We start from the raw sequence: 25,223 nt of genomic DNA on the forward strand, positions 1-25,223 counted from the left end.
GTGTGAGTGTGACCTGGTACCAGCCTCAGTACAGACCGGGGCTCTCATGCTGTGAAGATCATTGTTGGCTATTCTTGCTAAAAGGAGCTGGGGACCGCACCATCAACTTCCTGGTTCCCAGACAACCCACTCTCCCTCCTGATCCTCTGCCCCCCTAGAAGAGGCACTTGTACTTCAGGGAATGATGATGCTCTTTTCTAACATGAAGTAGGTCTAGCAACCCCCCCCTCATAGGAACAGAGCAGGGGTGCGTTAGTAGTGAGGAGCGTTTCTCTCACCCTGCTGTTCCTCGGATCAGAAGCTCAGTGCCGCCTTGACAGGAGCCTAACCTGCGGGGGGGTGTTGCTTATCCAGGGAGATGTAAAAGAGCCAACAGTTGTCTGGAACATCTGGAGGAGCGGGTGGCTGTGGAACCAGCTTCTTTAGAGAGGATCTAAAGCAGTCTCATTAAAGAGGCTTCAGACCAGAAGTTAGCCTCTCAATGTTGGCCAGTAGCCCTTATTCCTGATGTGTGGATGACAGCAATCGTTACCAAACTCAGCGGAGTTTGACTACAATTTTTTTTTTTTAAATATCCAAGTTACAAAAGCTATTCTGAACATGATGTATGTTAATTGGATGGCTATCTTAACAGTGCTACTCTTTTCCTACTATTTCAAAACTAAATGCATCTTTACGCCAACTCTTCGCTTTCAGCCCATTTACTGCAACTCCCAACAGTCCCGTCTGATTGTGTTGTTTCCCCAGCTCCTGGAGCTACTGCATCCACCTGCTGTGTCTGGTGCTGGTGCTGGTGCTCCCGGTGCGGGCCAGGCGGCCCAGAGACACGCAGCAGCAGGGGCAGCAGGCCGGGCTCCAGCAGGAAGGAGGCGCTAATGGGGAGGACATGCAGCAGAGTGACCCCAACGCCGCCACGGACAACAACTGCAACAAGAAGGACACATGAGCTCCACAGGGGGGCGCTGGAGGGCCGACCGCCCCGGCCCTCCTCCTGCAGAACCAGAAGCAGAGCGGAGCTGGACTTAAGGAAGGATCAGTGAGCTCACTGGCAAAGTGGCCGGGTCTCAACACCAGGGACAAAGAACCAAATACAACTGAACAGACTTCAGACTCTTGGAACAGAACAGACGGACGGACAGCCTTGTTGGGTTCCCACAGTAGCAAAGGATGACTGGAATATTTAGTTGTATTTTTTTTATTTTGAGTATTGGGGGCAGTAGAAGAATGTATGCAAGGCGTGGGGATGGAGAGAGACAATGTGTGAGTGATTCTAGTTGTTCATAATTATAAGTCATAATAGTTGCATACGCTTAGTGGAAATGATGCAGGGAATGTTGACTTGACTTCCAAGTGGCCTTAAACCCTCGGTGTACTCGACTGGTGAAGCGGTAGGATGCTGAAAACCTCACCCTGCACGCACTGAGCTGCAGTCTCCCAGCGGGGGGCGTTTAGAGAATAGAGGCCTTGGTGTGTGTGTGTGTGTGTGTGTGTGTGTGTGTGTGTGTGTGTGTGTGTGTGTGTGTGTGTGTGTGTGTGTGTGTGTGTGTGTGTGTGTGTGTGTGTGTGTGTGTGTGTGTGTGTGTGAGAGAGTGAGTGATGGGTTTGGTCGGATGCAAGATGCCTCCAACAAATAGAAAAAAAATACAATTTTATGGTCAGCTGCCAATTTCTAACCGGCCTTATATTTCTTTCCTTCTGATTTGTCTTTCTGTGTCCAGTGGGCACACTTTACACTGTATATGAACCTTTTTATACTAGAGATATGGACTGAAACACGTTCTGGGATCAAATGCCTCTTGGCCGCCAAGAACGGCCAAGAGTTTTGGCCTGTCTAAATGAAAACACAGAGATAATTTGATTAATTTGTTAAAGATTTGTTGGACAAAGTATATTTATTAAATCATCCATAAATGTAATGTTAATGTATTTTCTTTATAGATTTATGACACAGGGTTTTCTGTCATTTAAAAAATATATATATAAATAAGTGATATATGATTCATCTGATGATTCCTATCGGCTATGTTCAATTTTTGCCACTGAAAAGGATAATCAGTATTAAAACTCTGTTAAATGACTATAATAGTCTAATAGTTGGTTTTAGTTGGTTTGTCTTCCTTATCATAAACAAAAGGTCTAGAGTTCAAAGGTCATTGGGTATTTAGCATTGCATCCTTCACAATAATATGACATGTCCAGTAGCAATAATTGTCATTAGTGAATTGGATTGACGACAAAACAAATATATTAATTCTCTGTTTACTACAAGAAATTTTCGATTGAGGGAGTAATATTATTCAATATTGGGAGAATATGATTTGGTTAGTTGTGTTCACTTCTTTGGTCTCAAAATGTGTCTTTAATGTTCAAGCAAGGCTTCCTTCAGCCAATTTTTCATTGGTTCCTAATATTCAATATTCTCTAACAAGTCAATCAGTAAAAAAAAATCTTCATGTGCTTATGTTCTGTACTTTTACAAATACTTAATTTCCCACGTTTAATGTGTTAATGCACATGGTGCGTTTTCAAGCACAAAATACCCTGTGTTTTAAATGTGTACAATTTCTATAAAAAAAGACTGCTTGGCTATCATTTGATTTGGTGTGGGGGGGGGGGCCTCTTTATCCCCTCGCACCCTCAATAACCTCGCATAGTCCTGCCATAAGTGTGTTTGTGCGTGTGTGTGTCCGTGTGATTTGTAAATGTTAATGTGGTTTACAGTACACTATATTTGTAGCCAGAGCCTCGGTAGGTAACGTGTGACCCAACTAAAGGAAAAGGGACATCTTCTTCCAACATAGCAAGTACTGCACTGCATGGCGACCAACCAGCAGATCACTGCACACCGTTCCATATGTCTCTAGTGCCAAATCCTGCGTGGCGCGCGTGTTCTGCGTGGGTGGGCGTGTGCCTGTGTTTCCATGTACACGTATGTTGGGTAACTCAATTGTATTTTTGTGTCAAAAGAAGATTGTGGAAAGATTTGTATTGCAGCTCGTATAAAAACAAATCGAATTTATGTGATTAAAGAGAAATTATTTTTCAACACTAATATAAAAACTTGTGTCTGCGTGTGTCTCTGTTGTTCTTAAGGCCTTCATCGGGGATCATCTGTTGTGGTGCTCATCCACATATCTCTTTCATCCTCTCACTAGCCCTTCATGGTGTCATTTGGAAGTGACAGGGTGAGGCAGTGGTGGCCGACATTGAGTCAATCGTCAGGTTGTTTGCGAAGACGCTGCTCAGTGCTTGTGTGGTTTGTATACACCTGTGTTGTGTGAATGGTTGTTACCGGTGTGTTGTAAGCAGATTATAAAGACACACACAGATCTGATAGATGTGGACATGCTAAGTTTAAACATTTTCAGGCTGAAATAATTCCACAAAATGAAACCAAAGTTTTATAATAAATAAATGTAAAGGAAAACTACATTAGATCAAGCAATATTATAAAAAAATAAAGCAATGATAATATTAAATCAAATCTATATTATAAATTGTACAATGTTTGATACCCATTTGACTTTTCCATGTTAGTTGTGGAATTATGGGATTTCAAGGCTTGCAGACCAACCCCTACTCAGCACTGAACAGATGGCAGATAACAGGAAACCTTACACTGACCCACATCCTACCTCCGGTCAGGAGCAGGTGAAGGTCACAGGCTCGGATTCACACCAACAACGGAGGCGTTTGCCCTGGAAGATTCCCACAGTTCTCACCACTCTTCATACTGTAAAACTCGAATTTCTAGACCCTCTATTTACTGATATTGCTGTCTCACCGGTATTTTGGTCAAATGTTACAGAGGCCTATAAGGTATGGTAGACCTGGTAGGAATACAAAGTAGTCAAAAATAATCTCATCCACTCATTACTGAAGGATATATATATATGCATATACACATATATATTAATAATATTATATATTTAAGCAATAGATCACGACAGGCTGTGGTATACGCTCATTATACCACAGTTAAGGGGCGTTGTCCGTCCCGACGCGCAGCGGAGGGGAGGGGCGGCGACCCCCTTCACTGTGGTATAATGACCGTATATCACTGACTGAAGTGATCTATTGCTTTTATAAAACGGTTACGTAAATATGGCGAAATTAAAGTCATAGACACCCTCAATTTTGAAAAAGCTAGAAAGTCGGAAAAGCATTTTTTTTAACGAATACAGAAAAGTAGTCCCTCCTGGCTGCCGGCAAAGTGTACGGCGGTTGCTATGCAACACACTAGCGTCCTTCAGAGAGAAGGCTAGAGACGGTAGCTTGGTTCGCCGGCAATTTAGCAATTTAGAAGGCTAAATTGCCGGCGACCGTGTGCCTATTGCTTTACAGGCTTTTTTAGGCTTCAGTGAACTATGCTATCGCTTTTATATATAAATAAACAACAGTTCAAGTTAGGCGCGGAGTGATACTGGACTCTGTAAACTGAACGGGCGTCATAGCTGTGTGTATACGCTCAATATACAACGGTTGGGAACCAATCAGATCGCTTGATTTAGGCCCCCCGTTTTATAAATAAATATATATATATATATATATATATATATATATATATATATATATATATATATTTCACATATAACATAATATATTTGAGGTAAATACAAATAATATTTACCTAAAATATATCAAAACATTAAAATATTGGGCTTTTCATTCTTTTAGCAATAAAACACAAGTTCCTAATATAATCGAGCCACTTGGGCAGAAACAGCAGGAAGAGACAGAGCAGGGGTTGGCAACCAGGTTGGGTTTTGTGACTTACTCCATTTTTTTTTCCATAGTTAAGTTGGTGTTTTAATGTATACAATGTATACATTGTATACATTAAAACACCTGTTTAGTAATGTTTCCTGATTAGCGCTTAGAATGGAAATATAATACAAATTATTTTTATATAAAGAGATACTGTTATTTACATTTCTAAAATGATCTGGGAGGCCAAATAACATTGGAGCTTGGCCCGCAGGCCCCTGAGGACCCCCAGAAGACATTCTGAGGAGCCCCAGAAGACCCCCTGGCTCCTCAGGGCGGGGGCGGAGTTACCGGTTCACTGTAGTAGCTCGGTGGAGTTACCGGTTCACTGTAGTAGCTCGGTGGAGTTACCGGTTCACTGTAGTAGCTCGGTGGAGTTACCGGTTCACTGTAGTAGCTGGGTGGATTTACCGGTTCACTGTAGTAGCTGGGTGGAGTTACCGGTTCACTGTAGTAGCTGGGCGGAGTTACCATGGGGAGTTCCGAGTTACCGGTTCACTGTAGTAGCTGGGGAGAAAGAGTTCAAGTAAACACACCAGTAGCCTCCAATATGAGCTGAAAAGTCACCATTATCACCACCTTAACCCGGTTAACCCGCCACAGAGCGACACGACTAACCACTTCAGCGGAGTAACCTTGGTGCGCAGGTCGTTTTTCCTGTGAAAGGTAGTTAACTTTTTATTATTACCAACAATCCAACTACTTTAATAGCTGGAGCAGGCGGGCTAACTGTAGCATGATAGCTCCGCTGGGGAGCTAACGGGGCTAGCGTCAAGCTGTTGCTTCCTGGTGACGTCACGAGCCCTCCGCCTGATCTTGTTCTTCTCTCTAAAAAACATTTGGTTTAACATTAACAGTAGGCACAAGATAAACTTGAGCCATGTCTTGTCAAACTTGTCTCTCACACATAAATACCCGCACCTTACTATAATATATTTTACTATAATACATTATCAGAGGGTTGTCTTTCACACACATCCTGTAACGTTAGTAACGTCAGTGCTCACGATGCAGAGTTAACCAGTTTTAATGTGTGTAAGTAAGTTGGTTTTATCTGCCCACCCGTCTGAAAAACACCAGACTTGGCGTGCAGAAGATCTTTTCTTGTGGTAGTTAGTGAGAAGTAAGATATTGATGTCTGATCGGATGTTACACACTCAGTGAGGTCTGATGTTACACACTCAGTGAGGTGGGTCTGGTCTGATGTTACACACTCCATGAGGTCTGATCTGGTCCATGCAGCAGATGACTGAGGGTCTGAATAGTGAAGGCTAAAGAAAACACTATTTTTGAGGGTGTATCTTGACTTCTTAGCGCCAGGGGGCCAGGGTTTCTCTGACGACAAGAGATACACATGAGTCACATGTTGATCGGTTGGATGTAAACGAATCACTGTAGACATAGATTCTAAAAAGTTAAGTATATAAATCGCATCTGCGGTTTCATCTTCCTCCGTCTATGCCCGGTCAGCGCGGTAGACGCCACTGTGGTCGCGTGTGTGTTGCCTGTCTATTGTGTGTGTGTCTATTGTGTGTGAGAGCGAAGGGGTGTAGAGTGAAGCCCATCCCCTCATTAACATTCAGAGGCTCGTCAAAGGGGGGATGCTGAGGTTGGTCCGGGGCTTCTGATCGTCACTGACCGAGCAGGGATACAGCGGGGAGACCGTTTACCGTTTTTAAAAGCGAAAGCAACTTGAGCTAGAATAAAGGTAAGCTGTTTAAATTTGATGACATTATTTCGCACATTTTAGTCGTTGCTTCCTGTTGGCTTAGTAGTTTTTCTATACATTTGTTTTGTCTCAGATATTGTGAATGTGTGGCAAGTTTGTGTCACATTGCTATCTCTTTGGCAATTTATATATATATATATATATATATTATTTTGGGGTATTACTGATTTCTCCCAGGTTCGTGTTTTAATTTGTGTGTGGTTGTTGAATTCACTGCTGAGTTCATGAGGGTGTGTCCTGTCTCTTTAGTAAACAAAGGATTCTCTTTCTATGTGTCTCAGTGTGGCCAATCACATCAAACCAATGTGTGGTTGGTGCCCTGTATGTATTTACATGCAGCACATTCTTTTTGATTTAATATTTAATTCCATTCCACAGAGGAACTTTACTTGATTTAATGAATTGATTGACTTGTCTCCTGTCAGCCACACCTTCTTTTGAAGTGTGTATTGAATTGGCTCCTTGCATTACCGCTCCTATGTTATATGTTCATATGGGGAACATATAAGTGCTTTAGCATCCCATGGCACCATGACTATCATGAATGGTCTTGTTTTTGTCATCCAGGATGTGGGCAGTAGGCTGTAGGCAGGACATGATGGAATAGACATGCTTGATGAATGATTAATGACCTTTTTATTGATTGTCTGTTCCTCAGACAAAGCACAGCGGCCGTATCAGATGGCCTGCTGGTCCTGCTTCCATACACTAAAACCTAATAATTGCTGTGGTCAGAGAGCTCAACAGATAAGCCACAGGCCGGGTGGCAAGACTGGAGACCATTTGTTGATATCTGGTCGCACTGGTGGAGATCACGAATGAATGAACTGCAAGCTGCAATGATACTGAAATATTAAAAACTGAAACACATTTATGGTTTTTATTGTGAGATGCACAAATACCTACAAGGAGTATACATTCTTAACCAGTACGACAAACTGATTTGATGGTTGATCCCTGATCTCCAAAGTTAGGGTCGGTTCTGTTCCTCAAATCTATTAACATAACTCTGAGAAGAAGCTAAAGAAAACCACAGGCAAGCGAACATGGCAACCCATCTGTGTGGGCCGAGTTTCCTTTGTCACTGTAATGTGATTACCATCGGCTTGTTGGCCACACACCTATTAACCAGACCTGTGGAACCTCACCAGCCTGGAAGACCCATTGGGTTCCTTAAGGCTGCGACAGTGAGTACTTCTGTAGGGCTGTGTTTTCTCTGTTTCCCATGGCTTCCTGGAGTCGTGGTTAAACGATCCAGTTAATTTGGCCCATTAAGGCATGCAGCTCGGCTTAAGAGGATTGACGTTTATCTCCTGGGCTCTCGCGGTCAACACCAGTGTGTGAAATCTGAACTGTGTCTGGAAGGGGATCAGAATGCAAAGATGGCAGAATAGGGTTCTGGCTGAGGGCTCAGAAGACAGTGTCTAGATCTTTCTGATCTAGAGCCAGTTTGCTGTCTAGTCATATTACGTTAAACTACCAACTTAAGTAAGTTTTTTTTTGAGAGAGATCGCAGAGCACACATATTATTTATCATAATATGTGGATGTTGACCTTTATTAATCCAAACATTGTGACTGCTTGAAGTCACTTGAGAAGCCCAGGTCTTATTTTTAGCCTGAGTGGCCAGAGGGAGGAGCTAGGAGAGCTGGGTACCTTGTTACTGGGTAGGGTACGGCATCCCAGTAATGAGGCCCTAATCAGAGTTAGCATCAGAAGGAGAGCTCCAAACCTTTTGTTCTATTAAGGCTGAGATGCTCTTTGCTTATCATAGAGGCTACATGGAAGAGTTGTATTATGCTTTAAGGATCAGCCTACATTCTTCAGACTGAAGGTTTAAACGTGTCACTGCCTTTGGCTTATTCTTCTGCGATGGATTGCAATGCCTGGTGTTTAAACAATCATTAATCTGCTCAATGTAGACTAAGTTAGAAACAAAGAATGTAGCAACCACGAAGAAATTCTAAGCAGATTAACTTAAATTGCTTAAAATTAAGTAATACTACAGTAGTTGTGGTGCTGTATTTAGCTATATTATTTTTACTTGTATTAGTTGGGAGAAATGTGTCACAGCCTTTTGTGTAGTCTGAAGATATAAATACAGACTTGTATATGGAAATGGACTTACCCTAAAAAAAGAGAGAAGCACATTTTTGGGCGATGTTAATTTTTGAAAAAAATCCAAATTAAAATTTGGATTAAAAACCAAATCCTCATAATGTCGTTGTCCTGGACGACGCCCCGTCCTACCCTTCCCTCAGTCATAAGAGACCATGGCCTTTGTATTTGTGTTTGAGTGTGTGGTGCATGCTACCATGGTCTACTGTGTGTGTGTGTGTGTGTGTGTGTGTGTGTGTGTGGTACATGCTGCCATTGGTCTTTACTGTGTTCTTTACTGCCCGCATGCACACACACACACACACACTGTGTGGGTGGGTCATGCTTATCAGTCCCCTTCATCTGTCCCCTCCCAGCGGTGCCCCGCCCGTGGTTAGCGGTTAGCCATGGACACCACCACCTCCATGAAGATGACCACGCTGGCAATCCAGAGCCTCTTTAGCCACGTGGAGGAGGAGAACCTGGCCGCCATCAAGGCCCACCTGGACAAGTTCAAGGAGGTGGACGGCCGCAGCGATGTGAGTACACATTTACGACATGTAGCAGACGCTTTTATCCAAAGCGACTTGCATACACACACCGATGGCGCTGTCAACCACGCAAGGGGACAGCCTGCTCGTCAGGAGCAGTCAGGGTGAGGTGTCTCGCTCAGGGACACCTCGAGCCGGGGATCGAACCAGCAACCTTCCAGTTACAAGTCCACCCGCTCTACCTCCTGGGCTAAGCCAGTACGTGTCTGGCTCACTAACGGCAGGGGGCTGCTGGGGGGAGCTGCATAGGGGGGAATGCTGGGGGGGGGCTGCTGAGGGGGAGCTTCAGAGGGGGGGCTGCTGAGGGGGCCTAGAGCTGTCAGTAACAAGTTAAATGTTCCTCAAAGTATAAGGAAGGTGTGTAAATCATAAATAATGCAGTAATAGTAGTTATTAATGGATATATTCAGTATTGATTTGATCATATTGTGTCTGGTCGTCTAGCTCACTAGCAATAGGGGGGCTGGAGCTCTATAAGTAAATTGTTCCTCAAAGTGTAAGTGTACTACTGAATCATAAATAATGCAGTAATAGTAGGTGTTAATCAATATATTCATTTTTGATTTGAACATAGTCTGTAGGTTGTTTTTATACAGGTTGTTTTAGGATTTCTTTCTTATCTTTTTTTACTTTTAAACATTTTAGATTTAAAAACAATAGAGTCATGCCTACAAAGGGCTTGGTCTATTCCTCGTAATACTTGGAAAGTATTTGGATTGTTATTATAGTTGTCTATAGGGCAATGATTCGATTTAAGGAATTTCATGATTAAGAATGATGATGTTATTTATTGCATACATTTAATTATTGCCGTCTCTGTCTGTCTGTCTCTTTGTCTCTGTCTCTCTCCCTCCAGAACGGCCAGACTCCCCTGATGGTGGCAGCAGAGCAGGGGAGCCTGGAGATCATGCAGGAGCTCATAAGGAGGGGCGCCAACGTTAACCTGGATGATGTGGTAAAACACACACACACACACACACACACACACACACACACACACACACACACACACACACACACACACACACACACACACACACACACACACACACACACACACACACGGGGGGGGTGTGCTTACTTCCAAGCGTTTGAATTTATTAATTCATATTTACTTGACCCCCCCTCCCCCCCCCCCCCCACCCCACACATGACATCATGTGACCTTTTGGCTTTGACCTTTCACCCCACTGATCTCACCACACTGTGGCTCAGTACGCACCCATTACGAGCCGTAATGACAGCTCTCTGTGCGCTCTAACCTTTGCTTCCCCCGAGTAAATGACAGCATCCACTCACCGGCCAACACCCCACACCTTCCAATCATCAGCCCTTACCTCTGCTATTACACACTCACCCTCGCAGCAAGCCACACACGCACACACGCTCTACTCCTGAGAGAGAGAGGACCGGAGCGCCGTCTCTCTTTTGCTTTTCCCTGGACCCTAGCAGATCTCGCTTCCATGAGTCTCTGGTATGATCAGCTGGTAGGTGTAGTCGTGTGTGTGTGTGTGTGTGTGTGTGTTAGTGAGTGTGAATGTCTGTTTGTGGGGGTACTCGCCTCTGACCGATGGCTCTATGCAGGACTGCTGGACGGCGCTCATCTCGGCGGCCAGAGAAGGCCACCTGGAAGTGGTGAAGGAGTTATTGGAGAACAATGCCAACCTGGAGCACAGAGACATGGTAAGACCAGAGAGTAACCTGGAGCACAGCGACATGGCCTCCTGTCCTCCTCTCCTCCCGGAGCAGAGAGTACCAGGAGGACTGCTGCTGGCTGGGTGCTAGGGAGACGATGGAGCTAGGGAGAGTACCAGGAGGATCGCTGCTGCCTGGGTGCTAGGTAGACGGTGAGGTTAGGGTGAGTACCAAGAGGGTCGCTGCTGGCTGGAGGCTAGAGAGACGATGAGGAGGATCGCTGCTGTTTAAAAGTTGTTTTGAACTTTAGTTGATCAAAGCTTACATCACAGCATGTTTGCGCAGTCGTTTTACAAAAGGTTAAGCTTTACAAAAGTTTAAGCTTTACAAAAAAGTATTTTAAAATTTTCATAAAGCAGCAGCACAAGATGCTACTTGATACCAAAGCTTGTTATACTTCTGGCTTATTACTAGACGGTAGTTCCTGTTGCCTGTAATGGTCTCTGTCCTCGTTTGGATGAGGCCGTATCCATTAGTGTAGAGACGGCCGCAGGAGGACATTACCTTCCTGCGGATGCTCTCACTGCTCGTAATCCCATTAAATGAGCTCCGGATGGCCCAGCACCACGGGGAGCTACGGAGCACTTCAGATCAACCCAAATGCTAAGCTCCTGCATATGTGTACACGTCTCTGTAGTCACTGGACTATTACATTTATATTTTACATTTACATTTAGCAGGGCATTTAGCAGACGCTTTTATCCAAAGCAACTTACAATAAGTATATTAGTCAGAAGAAAGAGAACCAACGGTACAGTAAGGACTATTAACAATGAAGCGTGAGTGTTGTTGAGCATGTGTACCCATGTAATATATTTGTATGATGTGTGTTGAGTGTTGTGAGTTGGAGACGTAACGTGAGGGGCCATAAAAGTCCACATCGATCAGAGCGAGCCGTAGCCATTAAATGGAGCTCGGATGGCAGTCAAAAAAAAAAAGAGTACTCGCATCGTTTTTTTGTGAGTCGCTGCTGCCTTGCCAATCAAAGTGAATAATAAACATATATATCTGACCCTACTAGATCTATTGGAGGAGATGTCTTTCATGTGAGTAGCCTCGCATGATTGTGAGTCAGCTTACTCAGTTCCTGATAGAGGAGCTGAGTAAGGCTGTTGATTCCTGGCGCTGTAGGGGGCGTGACTCAGAGCCTGCAGCCCTGTAATGACAGATTACAACCAAACCACTGTGGGCCGTAACTGCTGCTGGCTCACTGGAAACGGTTTCACATCCACCATAAATACACACACGCTACAGTTTTTCCTGCCGCCCTATTTGCTAATAACTCACCTGCCTGAGCCCTGGATAAGGGTGAAATGCCGTTCTGTGTAGTCATAGTGTTCTCTTGTTTGATTTGATAACTGATTCAATACTTGTATTCAAAGATCACTTTTCATCTTTCATTTATATGTCATTCATTAAAATTAATATTGCAACTACCTTGCAGCTCATGGAAAAATTCTTAGAAAAGGATATGCGATGTGCTCGTACTTGACGACAATGTGGAACATTGTCGTCATGAGACTGCTGTGTGTTCCCAGGGGGGGTGGAGCGCTCTGATGTGGGCCGCCTATAAGGGCCGCACCCCCGTGGCCCAGATGCTGCTGGAGAAAGGAGCCAACCCCAACATCACAGGCCAGGTACTGGACCATACCCCAACCTTCAAGAACATGTATTAATCTGTTGTAAATGGGTTTGATTAATAAAGTGTTTGCTGGATGGTAAATGGCTCTAGATGGGACAGGATTTACGATGTACACAGGTAGGCCCTGGTTACTGCTAGGTAGTGAGTCTGTCTTCTGTCCCACAGTACAGCGTGTACCCCATCATCTGGGCGGCCGGGCGCGGCCACGGGGAGATCGTCCATCTCCTGCTGCAGCACGGGGCCAAGGTCAACTGCTCCGACAAGGTACCTCACACACCACCTTATGAGGACCCATAAGGTACCCCACACTCCACCTGTATGAGGACCCATAAGGTACCTCACACATTAAGGATCTGGATAGACCTCTTAAGGTGAGCCAGGCCTGTGTCCTGTGGTTGACTCACTCTGGTCCTCTCCTCAGTACGGCACCACCCCGCTAATCTGGGCGGCCAGGAAGGGCCACTTCGACAGCGTCATGCACCTGCTGGCCAACGGAGCGGATGTGGACCAGGAGGGGGCGGTACGTTACTCACCTTCTGCCATCATGTGGTCTGTTCAGTCTCTGCTGATCGTTCAGAGCGTACTCACTCATCTGTATTTTGGTATTTATAGTTTAGCATCCATTTCCTTCCATAAAAAACTTAATAACTTTAATTAAGCATGCATTAAAAAAATTACATGAGAAGGTCTAGTCTCACCATCATTGTCTGTTGACCTCTAATATATCTGCACTAAGGCACAAAGTTAAATGCTAAGATGTTATGAACAGATGGTTTCTAGTGGAGCTTACTCCAGGCTGTAACCCGTCCTGCGCTCTCCTCAGAACTCCATGACGGCGCTGATCGTGGGCGTGAAGGGTGGCTTCACGGACGTGGTGAAGGAGCTGCTGAAGAGGAACCCCAACGTCAACATGACGGACAAGGACGGCAACACGGCCCTCGCCATCGCCGCCAAGGAGGGCCACACCGGAATTGTCCAAGACCTGCTGGACGCAGGCACCTACGTCAACATCCCGGACCGGGTGAGACCCCTCAACAACGACCCAGCACTTAACACTTAACAACCTTAAAATGCAATGTTAACCTTAACCTTAATCTTTAAATGGGATGTGAGACCCCAACACTGAGTGTAATATCAGACCCCTTAACCTTTAAATGGGATGTGAAACCCCAAATATCAGACCCCTTAGCAACAACCCAACACTGAGTCTAATATTAGACCCCTTAACCCCTTTTAATTGAGTTTGGGCGTCTAACTGGGTCTAACACGTCCTCTCTGTCCTTCCCTCCAGAGTGGGGAGACGATGCTGATCGGAGCCGTCAGAGGAGGCCATGTCGAGATCGTCCGAGCCCTGCTGAACAAATACGCAGACATCGACGTCCGCGGCCAGGTGAGTCCTGACCCCGCCCTGCTCCATCTGAGTCCACTGGGATGGAGACTGGGAGCTTGGTTGGGTCACACACCAGCATTGCTCCCAGTATTGATGTCACTTTGTCTCTGACCTTTCCTCCAGGGTTCACACATTCTTCTCTTTTTAAAAACTGAATCAGATGTTAAGATAAGGATGCATGGGTCCCCCAGTGGTGTGGCGCCCCCGCTGGACTGCTAGCGCCACTGCATTCAGCCCTGCAAATTAAACCTTTCTAACCAGTGTCCACTCAAAGCGCTTCACATTTTGCCTTAAATACACCCATTCATGCACACATTCACACACCGACAGGAGCAGTTAGGGTGAGGTGTCACCTGTGCTCAGGGACACCTCGACACAGCTAGGAGGAGCCGGGATCGAACTAGCAACCTTCTGGTTACCAGTCAACCCGCTCTACGTCCTGATCCCTCCCATGTGTCACATAGTGCACCTCAGACATTGCTCAGCACCGCTTCTGGGGACACAATGCAAGTCGTTAGCCTCATAGCATAATTGCCTAGTCATATTTAGTCATGTAACCTAAATCTACTCTTCTAATGCTGCCTATTCACTGTGCCTCATTGGCTGTATCATAAGCCAATCAGAGTGCATTGAACATTCCATAATCATTATCTGCTTCAGTCATCCATTTGACTTAGGCTTCTTTTACACTAATTACAAGATGAACCTTAAAATATGGCTTTTAGGCAATTATGCTATGAGGCAAAAAAAATGATATACAGTGTTTTTATTATTATCATTATCAAAGTTATTTTATTTTATTATTTTAATGTACCTAGTGATTTTGAAATGTATTTTAACAAGATAAACCCATTGGTAGCCAGATCTTTTCTATGGGCCCTAGTTGTACTGTGCCATCATTGTTCTTCATGTTAAACCGGCTTCTATCTCCTCTCAGGATGGAAAGACCGCCCTCTACTGGGCGGTGGAGAAAGGCAACGCCACCATGGTGAGGGACATCCTGCAGTGTAACCCGGACACCGAGAGCTGCACCAAGGTAATCCACTGGGAGACTCAACACACAACGTTCTTCATTCCACCTCATCCTCCTTGTAGTCAAGAATAAAATAAACATATTTAGTGTTTCAATGTAAAGGTGCAGCGTGTAGAGTCTGTGGCGTCTAGCAGAGAGGACTGGGCACTGTTTTACTGTGTGTGTGTGTGTGTGTGTGTGTGTGTGTGTGTGTGTGTGTGTGTGTGTGTGTGTGTGTGTGTGTGTCCCAGGAGGCAGAGACTCCTCTGATCAAAGCCACCAAGATGAGGAACATCGAGGTGGTGGAGCTGCTGCTGGATAAGGGGGCCAAGGTGTCTGCCGTGGACAAGGTAGTCCTCAGAACGACCTCACCTTACTGGTGATACTGGAGTAAAGATATGTGGTAGATCTCAAAACACTTTACTGGTGATGACTACTGTAGTTAAGATGTGAGTGTGGTGGGCTACAGCAAGACATGCCTCCATCTGGGTCTCCATTGTTCTTTAACGTAACATAAAATTAGGCACAACTACAAAGTTCAGATTTTGTTTTATTATTGTATCAAATAGTTTTTTATACTTGGCTTTTTAATATAAAAAACGAACAAACCTGTGATAGGTTAAAGGTAGTACATGGGAAAATAGTTTGAATATAAATGTCAATCACCTAAGGATGCTCTGCATGTTTAATATCAGTCGGCTGTCTCTTCTATCAGCTTTGGTTCCGTGTGTTCTACAGAAAGGAGACACGCCCCTTCACATCGCCATCCGGGGGCGGAGCCGCAAGCTGGCCGAGCTGCTGCTGAGGAACCCTAAAGATGGCCGCCTGCTGTACCGGCCCAACAAGGCCGGGGAGACGCCCTACAACATCGACTGCACCCACCAGAAGAGCATCCTCACGCAGATCTTCGGAGCCAGTAAGAGCAGAGGGCCTCTAAAACATCTGGAATGAGAAGTTATGGCGCTTGTTTCTTAACTTATCTTTGTCTTCCCTGTGCATCTGTTCCTCCTTCATTTCCTCCCATCCACCCTGCTCTCTCTTTCTCTCTCTTCTCTTCTACACTTCTTTTCTCTTAACCTCTCCTTCCTTCCTCTATCCCTCCCCCTCCCCCCTCCTCCCTCCCTCTCCTGCCTCTCTCCCCCTCCTCCATCCCTCCCCCTCTCCCTCCCCCCTCCCAGAGCACCTGTCCCCCTCCGAGTCGGACGGGGACATGCTGGGCTACGACCTGTACAGCAGCGCCCTGGCGGACATCTTGAGCGAGCCCACCATGCAGCCGCCCATCTGCGTGGGGCTGTACGCCCAGTGGGGCAGCGGCAAGTCCTTCCTGCTCAAGAAGCTAGAGGGTGAGAGAGAGACGCAGGCCGGTCCCAGCAGGGGACTGGAGGATTGGTCCAGAGAGGGTTAGGGTTACGACCGGGAAAAGGGGCATCCACGTAATAATAAAAACACATTGAATTGATTATTGATAAAAAAGAAAAGTAAAGAAAAGTGTATGTGTGTGTGTATATATATATATATATATATATATATATATATAAAATAATTGGTATGAATGCATATACACTAGGAAGTATTTAGTTTCCTCTCAGGCACTTCCTCCTTTTGACTGTTTGATGCTTTTGTAAAAGACTCTCACGAGCCCCTTCCTTCCTCTGTCCCCGGCCCCCCAGACGAGATGAAGACGTTTGCGGGCCAGCAGATTGAGCCCCTGTTCCAGTTCTCCTGGCTGGTGGTCTTCCTCACCCTCCTGTTGTGCGGCTCCGTGGCGCTGGTCCTGGGCTTCACGGGGGACCCCAAGCTTGCCATCGCCGTGTCCCTCAGCCTACTTGCCCTGCTCTACATCTTCTTCGGTGAGATGCAGGGGCGTGGCTACGTAGGGGGGGGTGGGGGGGGAAGCGGGGTCTCTGATAGAGTTGTTCCAATACCGGAATTGTAAATTCCTCTGATACTGCCTAAAATGCAGTATCGGGAATCAGCGGGTACGCAAGATCTGATACCATCACACGACTAGCCTGTTTACACAGGCTGAGAACTTCACAAACACGACGGTGTTATGCTGCGTTCGTTAACGGTCGGAGGTGAAAAGTCTAAAGTGGGAAACGCGTCATCTCCGACCTATGTGTGTTCGAGCTACCAAGTCGGAAAATCATAGATGCTCACGCTTAACTACAAGAAAACAAAAGTGCAGGTTCAAAATGATGGAATGGAAAATAACTATGAAGGCAATTTTTAATTGAGTCAGTCATGCTGTGCCCACTAGAGGGCAGCACAACTCAACAATAGAGCATGAGACCATCAGAGCTGAACCAGAACACCATCAAGTACCGCAGTGGCCAATCACAGGCGACCTCCTCACTTGCAGTTGTTGCATCTGTCATGATGACCTCATCTGTCATGATGACCACATCTGTCACTGCGTGTGATTGATGACCCCTGTGCCCCCCTGCAGTGCTGGTGTTCTTCGGGGGGCGGCGTGAGGGCGAGAGCTGGAACTGGGCGTGGGTGATCAGCACGCGGCTGGCCCGCCATGTGGGCTATCTGGAGCTGCTGCTCAAACTCATGTTCGTCAACCCGCCCGAGCTGCCAGAGCAGACCACCCGCGCCCTGCCCGTCAGGTGAGCTCACGCACGCACGCATGCACGCACGCACGCTCACGCACACACACGCTATGCAAAAACACACTAGTGCAACAATTTGATTTAAGGAAGTTATTTTTTGCAATAATGAATAAACATCTCTCTCTCTCTGTGTCCCACTCCAACAGGTTCCTCTTCACCGACTACAACCGGCTGTCCAGCGTGGGGGGGGAGACCTCCATGGCGGAGATGGTCGCCACCCTCTCTGACGCCTGCGAGCGGGAGTTTGGCTTCATGGCCACCAGGCTCTTCAGGGTCTTCAAGAACGACGATATCCAAGGTGAGACTCATCCTGACCCCCCCCCCCCCAACACACCACATCAGTCCACATCAGTCCACATCAGTCCACGTCAGTGGTGGCTGGTGGTTTTTAAAGTGAGGGAGGAAGGACTGCGCGCTTGGTTACCATTGGCCCGCTTGCACTGTTAGTGGCGTATGGTGGTATAAGTATGTGAGAATGAAGTTGTTTCAGGGTGTTTTGGTGAACTACAAAATAGCAGGGAGGGATAATTATGTGAATAAAATTGATACAAATCCACCAGTGGCAGCATTGTACTTTGAAAGCTGGTGGGCAGCATGTCTTGGACTACAAGTGAAGAAGGAAAGGATGCAAAGCCAATTAGTCAAATCAGGCCTACTCTTGATTTGTAAAAATCTGGGCCTATCATTGGGCCTATTTTTGCCTATTTTAGAAAAGAACCCAACGTGTGCATTACATTAAGTACATAAATGTTGACACAACGTTGGCTTGAGTAGGATCACACCTCTCTCTAACTCCTTCCTTAGCTTATCTTAATGCCTTTAACTCACACTCAAATGGACCTGCCTCCCTTAATCCTCTAAGAGAAGGCTTCTGGTGCTACTACCCATTCTGTGTATCCCTCTCACCTTCTTCTCTCATGTCCCTCCCCAGGTAAGAAGTGGAAGAAGACGTGCTGCGTGCCGTCCTTCGTGCTGTTCGTCGTGGCGCTGGGCTGTCTGCTCACCGGCCTGGCCTTGCTCGCCATCTTCAAGGTGGGTCCCCCTGAGGAGGAGGAGGAGGAGGAGGAGGAGTAGGAGTGGGTTGTAGCGAGGGGGAGACAGCACAGTGGGAGTAGTATGCGTCTTTAGAGAGTGTTGGGCTGCATTCCCAATGAGAGTTACTTACTCCTTAATCCTATTAGGGGTGTTTCTGTTATCGAGCAGCATGTGTAATACTTGCCTTATAGGGCCTAAGAGTGGACGTTGTTTATCCAGTTTAATTTCATTATATTATAACTTCTTAATACCCCCATACTACACATCCCTTCTCCTCCATTCACTATGTGCTCACATCAGAGTTTGAGACTCTTATCGGGTCAATGATCAGCAGATTTACTGCTGTCTGTGGATCCCAGTGGACTGTAAATACGGCTGAGTCCTGGCTCTGGCGTCTCAGTACGACCCCGTCTTGACCCGCTGTGGCTGCTGACCCCTCAGGTGGACCCACTGAACCTGACGGTGAACGCGGTGTTGATCGGCATGGCCAGCGTGGTGGGCCTGGCCCTGCTGCTCAACGTCAGGACCTGGTGGCAGGTGGCCGACTCGGTCCTCAACTCGCAGAGGAAGAGGCTGCACCGCGCCGCCAACAACCTGCACACGCTCAAGAGCGAAGGCTTCATGAAGGTACCGCGGGAGAGGGGGAACCGCCGGAGAGGGGGAACCACTGGAGAGGGGGAACCGTGGGAGAGGGGGAACCACCGGAGAGGGGGAACCACAGGGGGATCCAAAGGAGAGGGAGGACCACAGGAGAGGGGGGACCACAGGAGAGGGGGGACCACAGGAGAGGGAGGACCACAGGAGAGGGGGGACCACAGGAGAGGGGGAGAAGCAGGAGAGGAGAGGGGGAGACACAGGAGAGGGGGAGACACAGGAGAGGGGGGACCACAGGAGAGGGGGGACCACAGGAGAGGGGGTAGACACAGGAGAGGGGGTAGACACAGGAGAGGGGGGAGACACAGGAGAGGGGGGAGACACAGGAGAGGAGTCATGAGGAGGTCTACCACGCTTAAGGAAACGGATCTCCCCCTCCAGGTTCTCAAGCAGGAGGTGGAGCTGATGTCCAAGATGGCCAAGACCATCGATGGCTTCACGGAGAACCAGACGCGCATGGCGGTGATCATCGACGGGCTGGACGCCTGCGAGCAGGACCGCGTGCTGCAGATGCTGGACACGGTCAGCAGCCATCTTGTCTTTGTGACTTTGTGTGTTTTAGGAGATTCCTTTTTTCTGTTCAACCAATCCTAAAGCAGGCCAGTTCATTGAGAACATATCCTCTCTTACAGTGGGCCTGGCCAGGTATTTAAAATATAATGAAGACATTATTCAAGCATAGAGTGCAGCAGGAACTTGTCTCTGGGAAAATATCCGAGACAAAATCATGGACTTAAAAGCATGAATTGATCCCTGATTGTCCAGTCTCCAGGCTGTGGTCTGCTGAAATGAGGACAACTGAAGCCCAGCCAAGTCCTAACTGCAACCAACATTTAGATCTGTATTGTTATTCAATATTAAGCAGGGTTCGCCTCAATACATAGCTGGCTATGAATGCTTTGAATAATCATTGGGCTTTCCAAACGAATATTTTAATATAATAAAAAGCTATTCAAAGTGCAAATATTTCGATGCCTGAACTGGAGCCGACACTGAAGAATCCCATTTTTATCTGACCCATTTCTTATTTTGATAATGAAAAACATCACGCAGGACTGCTTTGTGGAGGTCAGTGGTCTTCGGGCCCACTCATCGGTCCTACAGGGGTCCCCTCCCCAGAGTGTCTGCACAGCGGGGCCAACAGGGCCCCCTACCAGTTCAGATCCCCGCTCCAAGCTGCTTGGATGGAATTTCCCTCTGGCAAATGTTGTTATTTGCTGGAGTAATTCCCAGCCGTGGGGGCAGCGTCCTGCGCACTAATCGAATCTGCTCTTCCCGGAAAGCACCTCGCGCTTCTTCTCATGAAAGCATCTCCTGTCTGAGGACCTCCACTCCGACTCTGACTGTTAGCTGCCGCTCTCCGTACTCTTAAAGTTGTTACTGTGGTCCGCTGGGAGCGCCTCGGGCCATCTCAAACGTACAATTATATCATATCATTAGTATGACATTATGAGTGATATCTGTGTTAATCCAAAGATACCGCAGCATCTCAGTTCTCTTCATTCATAGAGCTTGTTGACCAGCGAGACTGTGAGGCGTCTGTTGAATGTAGATCCATGTCCTGTGATGCTGGGGGGGCGGGGGCCATGTGTGTTTACAGAGCGCAGTGGAAATCCCCCCTCCCTGAGCGTGCAGCCGTTGGCACTTAATGTGCGCACTTATTGTACGGGTACGCCCGGGCAGTTAAAAATAGTACTTAGCGTTGTGAGAGGGGTGGATGTTGCAGGCTGAAGTGATCAGTTAAGGGTGTGTGAGGTTGCTTGACATCAAACTTTCAAAAAACGACGGTTGATTAAACCCGTGTTGTTCTACAGCAGTCACAGCATTCACATATAATCAATCTGATTACCAACACAGTCGATTCCAAGATGGTGACCACTGACCAGTGCTTTTTGTTCTTCATCTCTTTCTCTTTCTCTCTACCTCTCCCCCTCCCACCCCCCCCCCCCCCCCAGGTGCGGGTCCTGTTCTCCAAGGGCCCCTTCATCTCCATCTTCGCCAGCGACCCCCACATCATCATCAAGGCCATCAACCAGAACCTGAACAGCGTCCTGCGGGACTCCAACATCAACGGCCACGACTACATGAGGAACATCGTGCACCTGCCCGTCTTCCTGAACAGCAGGGGGCTGAGCTCTGCCAAGAAGCTCTGCATGGCCACGCCCACCAACGGAGACGTGTTGCCGGCTGAGGGTACGGGGGGAGGAGGCACACACGCGCACGCACGCATGCACGCACGCACGCACACACACACACTTAAGCTCATAGTACATGTTATAACGAGGCCATTTGCCATTTGCATAGGTAGTAGTATAGTATAGTGGTATTGAAATATTCATGACCCTGTGTTTTTCTCCGTTCTCTTCTTCTGTGACTCTACCCGTTCTCTTCCTCTCCTCCAGGGTTGATGGAGGACATGGACCGGAAGCTGTCCCAGAGCAGCATCGCAGACCAGGCCAAGTTTGGCAGCAAGAACGCCTTAAACCGCAGAGTAAAGAAAAACACACAATGCCTTTCTCCACCTCCCCGTATTGAGACCCTATGATATACACTCACCAGCAGAACAGAGGAGACACTCGTAAACACAGCATGACCTCCAGGGAGACTCTCTGGGGCATTAATGATGAACAACAGCAAACACAATGCTGGTCATAAATTACTGGACAAAGCACAGCACTACATGCCATGGAATGGGTTAGCTCTTCCAACCCCACCCTAGCTATCCCGGCGCGTCGCACGCTACCCCAAATAGAAAACACTGATCCATCGGCCTGTTGATCACTTCAGCCCTGTAGTTAGGAGGGCTGCAGACAAAGGAAGGGAGGAGAACTCTTCTGTCCCCCGTAGAAACCTTCTCATACACCCAAAGATATACAGACAGGGAGAGGGGGAGTGAGAGAGAGAGACAGGCTGTGCGAGGGAGACACAGGGTGTGACAGAGAGAGAGAGAGAGCGAGAGAGAGAGAGACAGTGTATGAGAAAGAGAGACAGGGTAAAAGAGAGGTGGCAGGAGAGAGACAGGGTGTGAGAGAGAGAGACACACAGGGTGTGCGAGAGAGGTGGTGGGAGAGAGACAGGGTGTGTGAGAGAGACAGTGAGACAGGATGTGAGAGAGCGAGAGGGTGAGAGACGGGGTGTGAGAGAGACGGGGTGTGAGAGAGACAGGGTGTGAGAGAGAAGGGGTGAGAGAGGGAGGTGGCGAGGAGCTGGGGTTCCTGGCTGTGCGGCCTGAGAGCGGGGGTAATTGATGTAATGGTTGTTTATCTCCCCACTTAGCAGCGGTGGGTCTGGTGACAAAACACTGGCACCAGGGGCTGCTGGCGGGGGCCTAAGTGTCTCCGCTGCCATCACCCCCCCTCCCTCACCCCCCCCCCCCCCCCCCCCCCCCCGCCCCCCCTCGCTGTCTTGTTTGTTTGTGTACTCCCCGCCCCCCCCACCCCCCCTTTAATCAAAGAACAACATGCTGTCGAGTCGCCCCCTCTCACTCAAAGCCTGCTAATTACTGGCAGTGATGATGATGAGCGTGTGTGTGTGTGTGTGAGTGGTCCGCTATATCTTCTGTACGGTGCACCTCTCCGGGTCTGACTGCAGCAGAGAGGTCACAAGACCGAGGTCACGAGCCTGGAGCCAGACCCAGAGTCGCACGCCTCTGCCTCGGAGGGGAACATCCCAGTCCTTAGAGGAAAGGGAACATCTCAGTCCTACTCGCCGCCAAAATATAGACATTTCTACGCATGAAATGGGAAATATAGAGCTGGGATACATAGAGACTCCTTCATATTTATATCATCTAGCCTCCCTCTGGCATAAGGCCTGCAGCTACTGGGACTTCAAACCTAAGTTCAGGCTCTAAAAGATATGACATGATCATTAATGATCAATAATCCATATTGATATCAGTAGTGTGACGTTGAGCCCTCGGTTCCCCAGGACACGTACCGGCGGCGTCAGATGCAGCGCACGCTGACGCGCCAGATGTCCTTTGACCTCACCAAGCTGCTGGTGACCGAGGACTGGTTCAGCGACATCAGCCCCCAGACCATGAGGAGGCTGCTCAACATCGTCTCCGTCACGGGTAACGCACCGCTCCTCCACCCACTCCTCCTCCATCCACCTCCACCCAGGGGGGCTCTGAGGGGTCCACCTCCACCCGGGGGGGCTCCACCTCTGACTCTGTGCTCCAGATGGGGTTACCGCATCCCCATTTCATGCCAGCATTGTTTCTTTTTCTCCTATTTATTGAGGGTTTTTACACCTGATTCGGGGGAAGTGCTGGAAGTAAACCAGTCACCATTCATGCGGAGCGCTGCTCCCTAACACGCGCGTTTGAGAAGTGTACATTTCTGTACTTTCACTGTAACGTTCTGCGTAACATTTCTCATGTCAAGGAGGTCTAGGAGTTACAGAAGAACTCAGCAGCTGCTCCAACAGCACATGTTCTAAAAGCTTCTTAATAACGTTAAGGTGGCCGTTGATGGAAGGTACCTTCATCAGCAGCTAGGGGCCGTTGTGTGGTCAACGTCAGGTAACGCCCCTGGCCGTCAGTCAGTGACTTACCGACGCAGTAATCACAGCTGCCACCAGGGGGCGGAAGACATCGTCTGACTTGTGTTCACCAAACCTTTTTACACTGAAGTACACACAATACTCCACAAAGCCTGCCTAAGTATTTAAGATACGAGGTAATTAAAGCAAAGTACTTGACGCTACTAGTAGAATACATGCGTCCATCCATACACTTACACAAACACGTCTACACAAGAGTGTAGAGCTGCATTGTTAGGCCTAGCTCATCGGCGTTCCCACAAGAGCCAATCCTTTGCTCTGTTCCTGGCAGGTCGTCTGCTGAGAGCCAATCAGATCATTTTTAACTGGGACCGGTTGGCGTCCTGGATCAACTTGACGGAGGAGTGGCCCTACAGGACGTCCTGGATCATCCTGTTCCTGGAGGAAACTGACGGCGTCTCTGACCAGGTCTCCCTGAAGAGCATCTACGAGAGGTACACACACATACACACACAGACACACAGACAGACACACACTCACTCACTCACTCACTCACACTCTCTTTGTCTCCTCATCCTACTTTGACCTATCAGGGATGAAATGTACAAACTAAACAACCAAAGCACATATAATCTCTTTTTTTATTGTTTCATTCTTTTTTGTAACATACTCTTGCCCGCCAGCAACCAAACCAAACCCAACCAATCCTTTTGTATTTTTGTGTGCATTCTTGCTTTGATTCTGGTTCTATGGCATCTCCCATCACTTTCTCTATCACTTCAAAACTGCTGTTATCGAGCCTGGCCAGTAGATGGCAGTATAAGCTCTGTATCTCAGCACAGGGCACACTGGTCTTAACAGTCGCTGCCAGAGGCCTCTCGGAGCCAAACCACAAAAGGCCGTTGATTAAGAGGTCTTGTAATTGATCATAATACGCAATATAAATGGTGATTGTGTACAAATCACTCGTTTGTATATAAAACCCATTAGTGAGTGATTCAAAGCAGCCTTTTTTAAATGCCACTTCCCACTTATGGGGCCTTTAGGTTAGGCTTCACAGGCCCCGAGTCAGGGGCCTGAACATGGCTGGTAGGAGGATAAAGAGCATCAGACGACGGCGTGTTTGTTTCTGCGGCGGTTGCCATGCATGAGAAGTGGAGGGCGGTAGCAGGCCGGCCGTCTGATCTGGGAGCTGTTGTTCATCAGTGGCTGGCCTTTAAAGGTTGCACTCTGTCACAATACACTAGCGCCTGGGACTCCCGCGGCAGGGAAGTGTCACAGGCGCTTACTGTCAGCAGCTCGGCCAGCCTGAGTCAGAAGCACCCCCCCCCCCAACACACACCCCATCGCTCCCCGTGATGCTCACACACACACACACACACACACACACACACACACACACACACACACACACACACACACACACACACACCCCTCCAAGCGATCCCTGTAATGCTAACAGCAAACACACACATATGCACACACCCAATCGCTCCGTGTAATTCTAACAACAAACACACACACACC

General features: G+C 47.6%; 2 protein-coding genes across 3 annotated transcripts in view; both read left to right on the forward strand.

Moving 5' to 3' along the window:
* mboat2a (membrane bound O-acyltransferase domain containing 2a) overlaps positions 1–3,025 on the forward strand; it is a 29,848-nt gene extending 26,823 nt beyond the window's left edge. Inside the window, exon 13 of the mRNA XM_084481787.1 lies at positions 748–3,025. Within this exon, the coding sequence (XP_084337913.1) occupies positions 748–946 (199 nt within the window). The 3' untranslated portion in view covers positions 947–3,025. The remainder of the gene's footprint in view (positions 1–747) is intronic.
* Positions 3,026–5,289: 2,264 nt separating this feature from the next.
* kidins220a (kinase D-interacting substrate 220a) overlaps positions 5,290–25,223 on the forward strand; it is a 37,271-nt gene continuing 17,337 nt past the window's right edge. The window contains exons 1-23 of one of the 2 annotated variants that reach the window (XM_084482547.1): positions 5,290–5,433; positions 8,971–9,132; positions 10,001–10,099; positions 10,729–10,827; positions 12,378–12,476; positions 12,647–12,745; positions 12,903–13,001; positions 13,305–13,502; positions 13,773–13,871; positions 14,809–14,907; positions 15,135–15,233; positions 15,622–15,799; positions 16,062–16,226; positions 16,554–16,733; positions 17,333–17,498; positions 17,648–17,799; positions 18,433–18,533; positions 18,978–19,163; positions 19,572–19,712; positions 21,146–21,383; positions 21,593–21,681; positions 23,121–23,265; positions 24,028–24,190. In XM_084482547.1, the coding sequence (XP_084338673.1) occupies positions 9,001–9,132; positions 10,001–10,099; positions 10,729–10,827; positions 12,378–12,476; positions 12,647–12,745; positions 12,903–13,001; positions 13,305–13,502; positions 13,773–13,871; positions 14,809–14,907; positions 15,135–15,233; positions 15,622–15,799; positions 16,062–16,226; positions 16,554–16,733; positions 17,333–17,498; positions 17,648–17,799; positions 18,433–18,533; positions 18,978–19,163; positions 19,572–19,712; positions 21,146–21,383; positions 21,593–21,681; positions 23,121–23,265; positions 24,028–24,190 (3,026 nt within the window). In that variant the 5' untranslated portion in view covers positions 5,290–5,433; positions 8,971–9,000. Of the gene's footprint in view, positions 5,434–6,107; positions 6,476–8,970; positions 9,133–10,000; positions 10,100–10,728; positions 10,828–12,377; positions 12,477–12,646; positions 12,746–12,902; positions 13,002–13,304; positions 13,503–13,772; positions 13,872–14,808; positions 14,908–15,134; positions 15,234–15,621; positions 15,800–16,061; positions 16,227–16,553; positions 16,734–17,332; positions 17,499–17,647; positions 17,800–18,432; positions 18,534–18,977; positions 19,164–19,571; positions 19,713–21,145; positions 21,384–21,592; positions 21,682–23,120; positions 23,266–24,027; positions 24,191–25,223 lie in introns of those variants that run through there. The other variant, XM_084482548.1, reaches the window with a different exon arrangement.

This window comes from Micromesistius poutassou (assembly GCF_964030765.1).
Source record: "Micromesistius poutassou genome assembly, chromosome: 17".
Classification (NCBI taxonomy): Eukaryota; Metazoa; Chordata; class Actinopteri; order Gadiformes; family Gadidae; genus Micromesistius; species Micromesistius poutassou.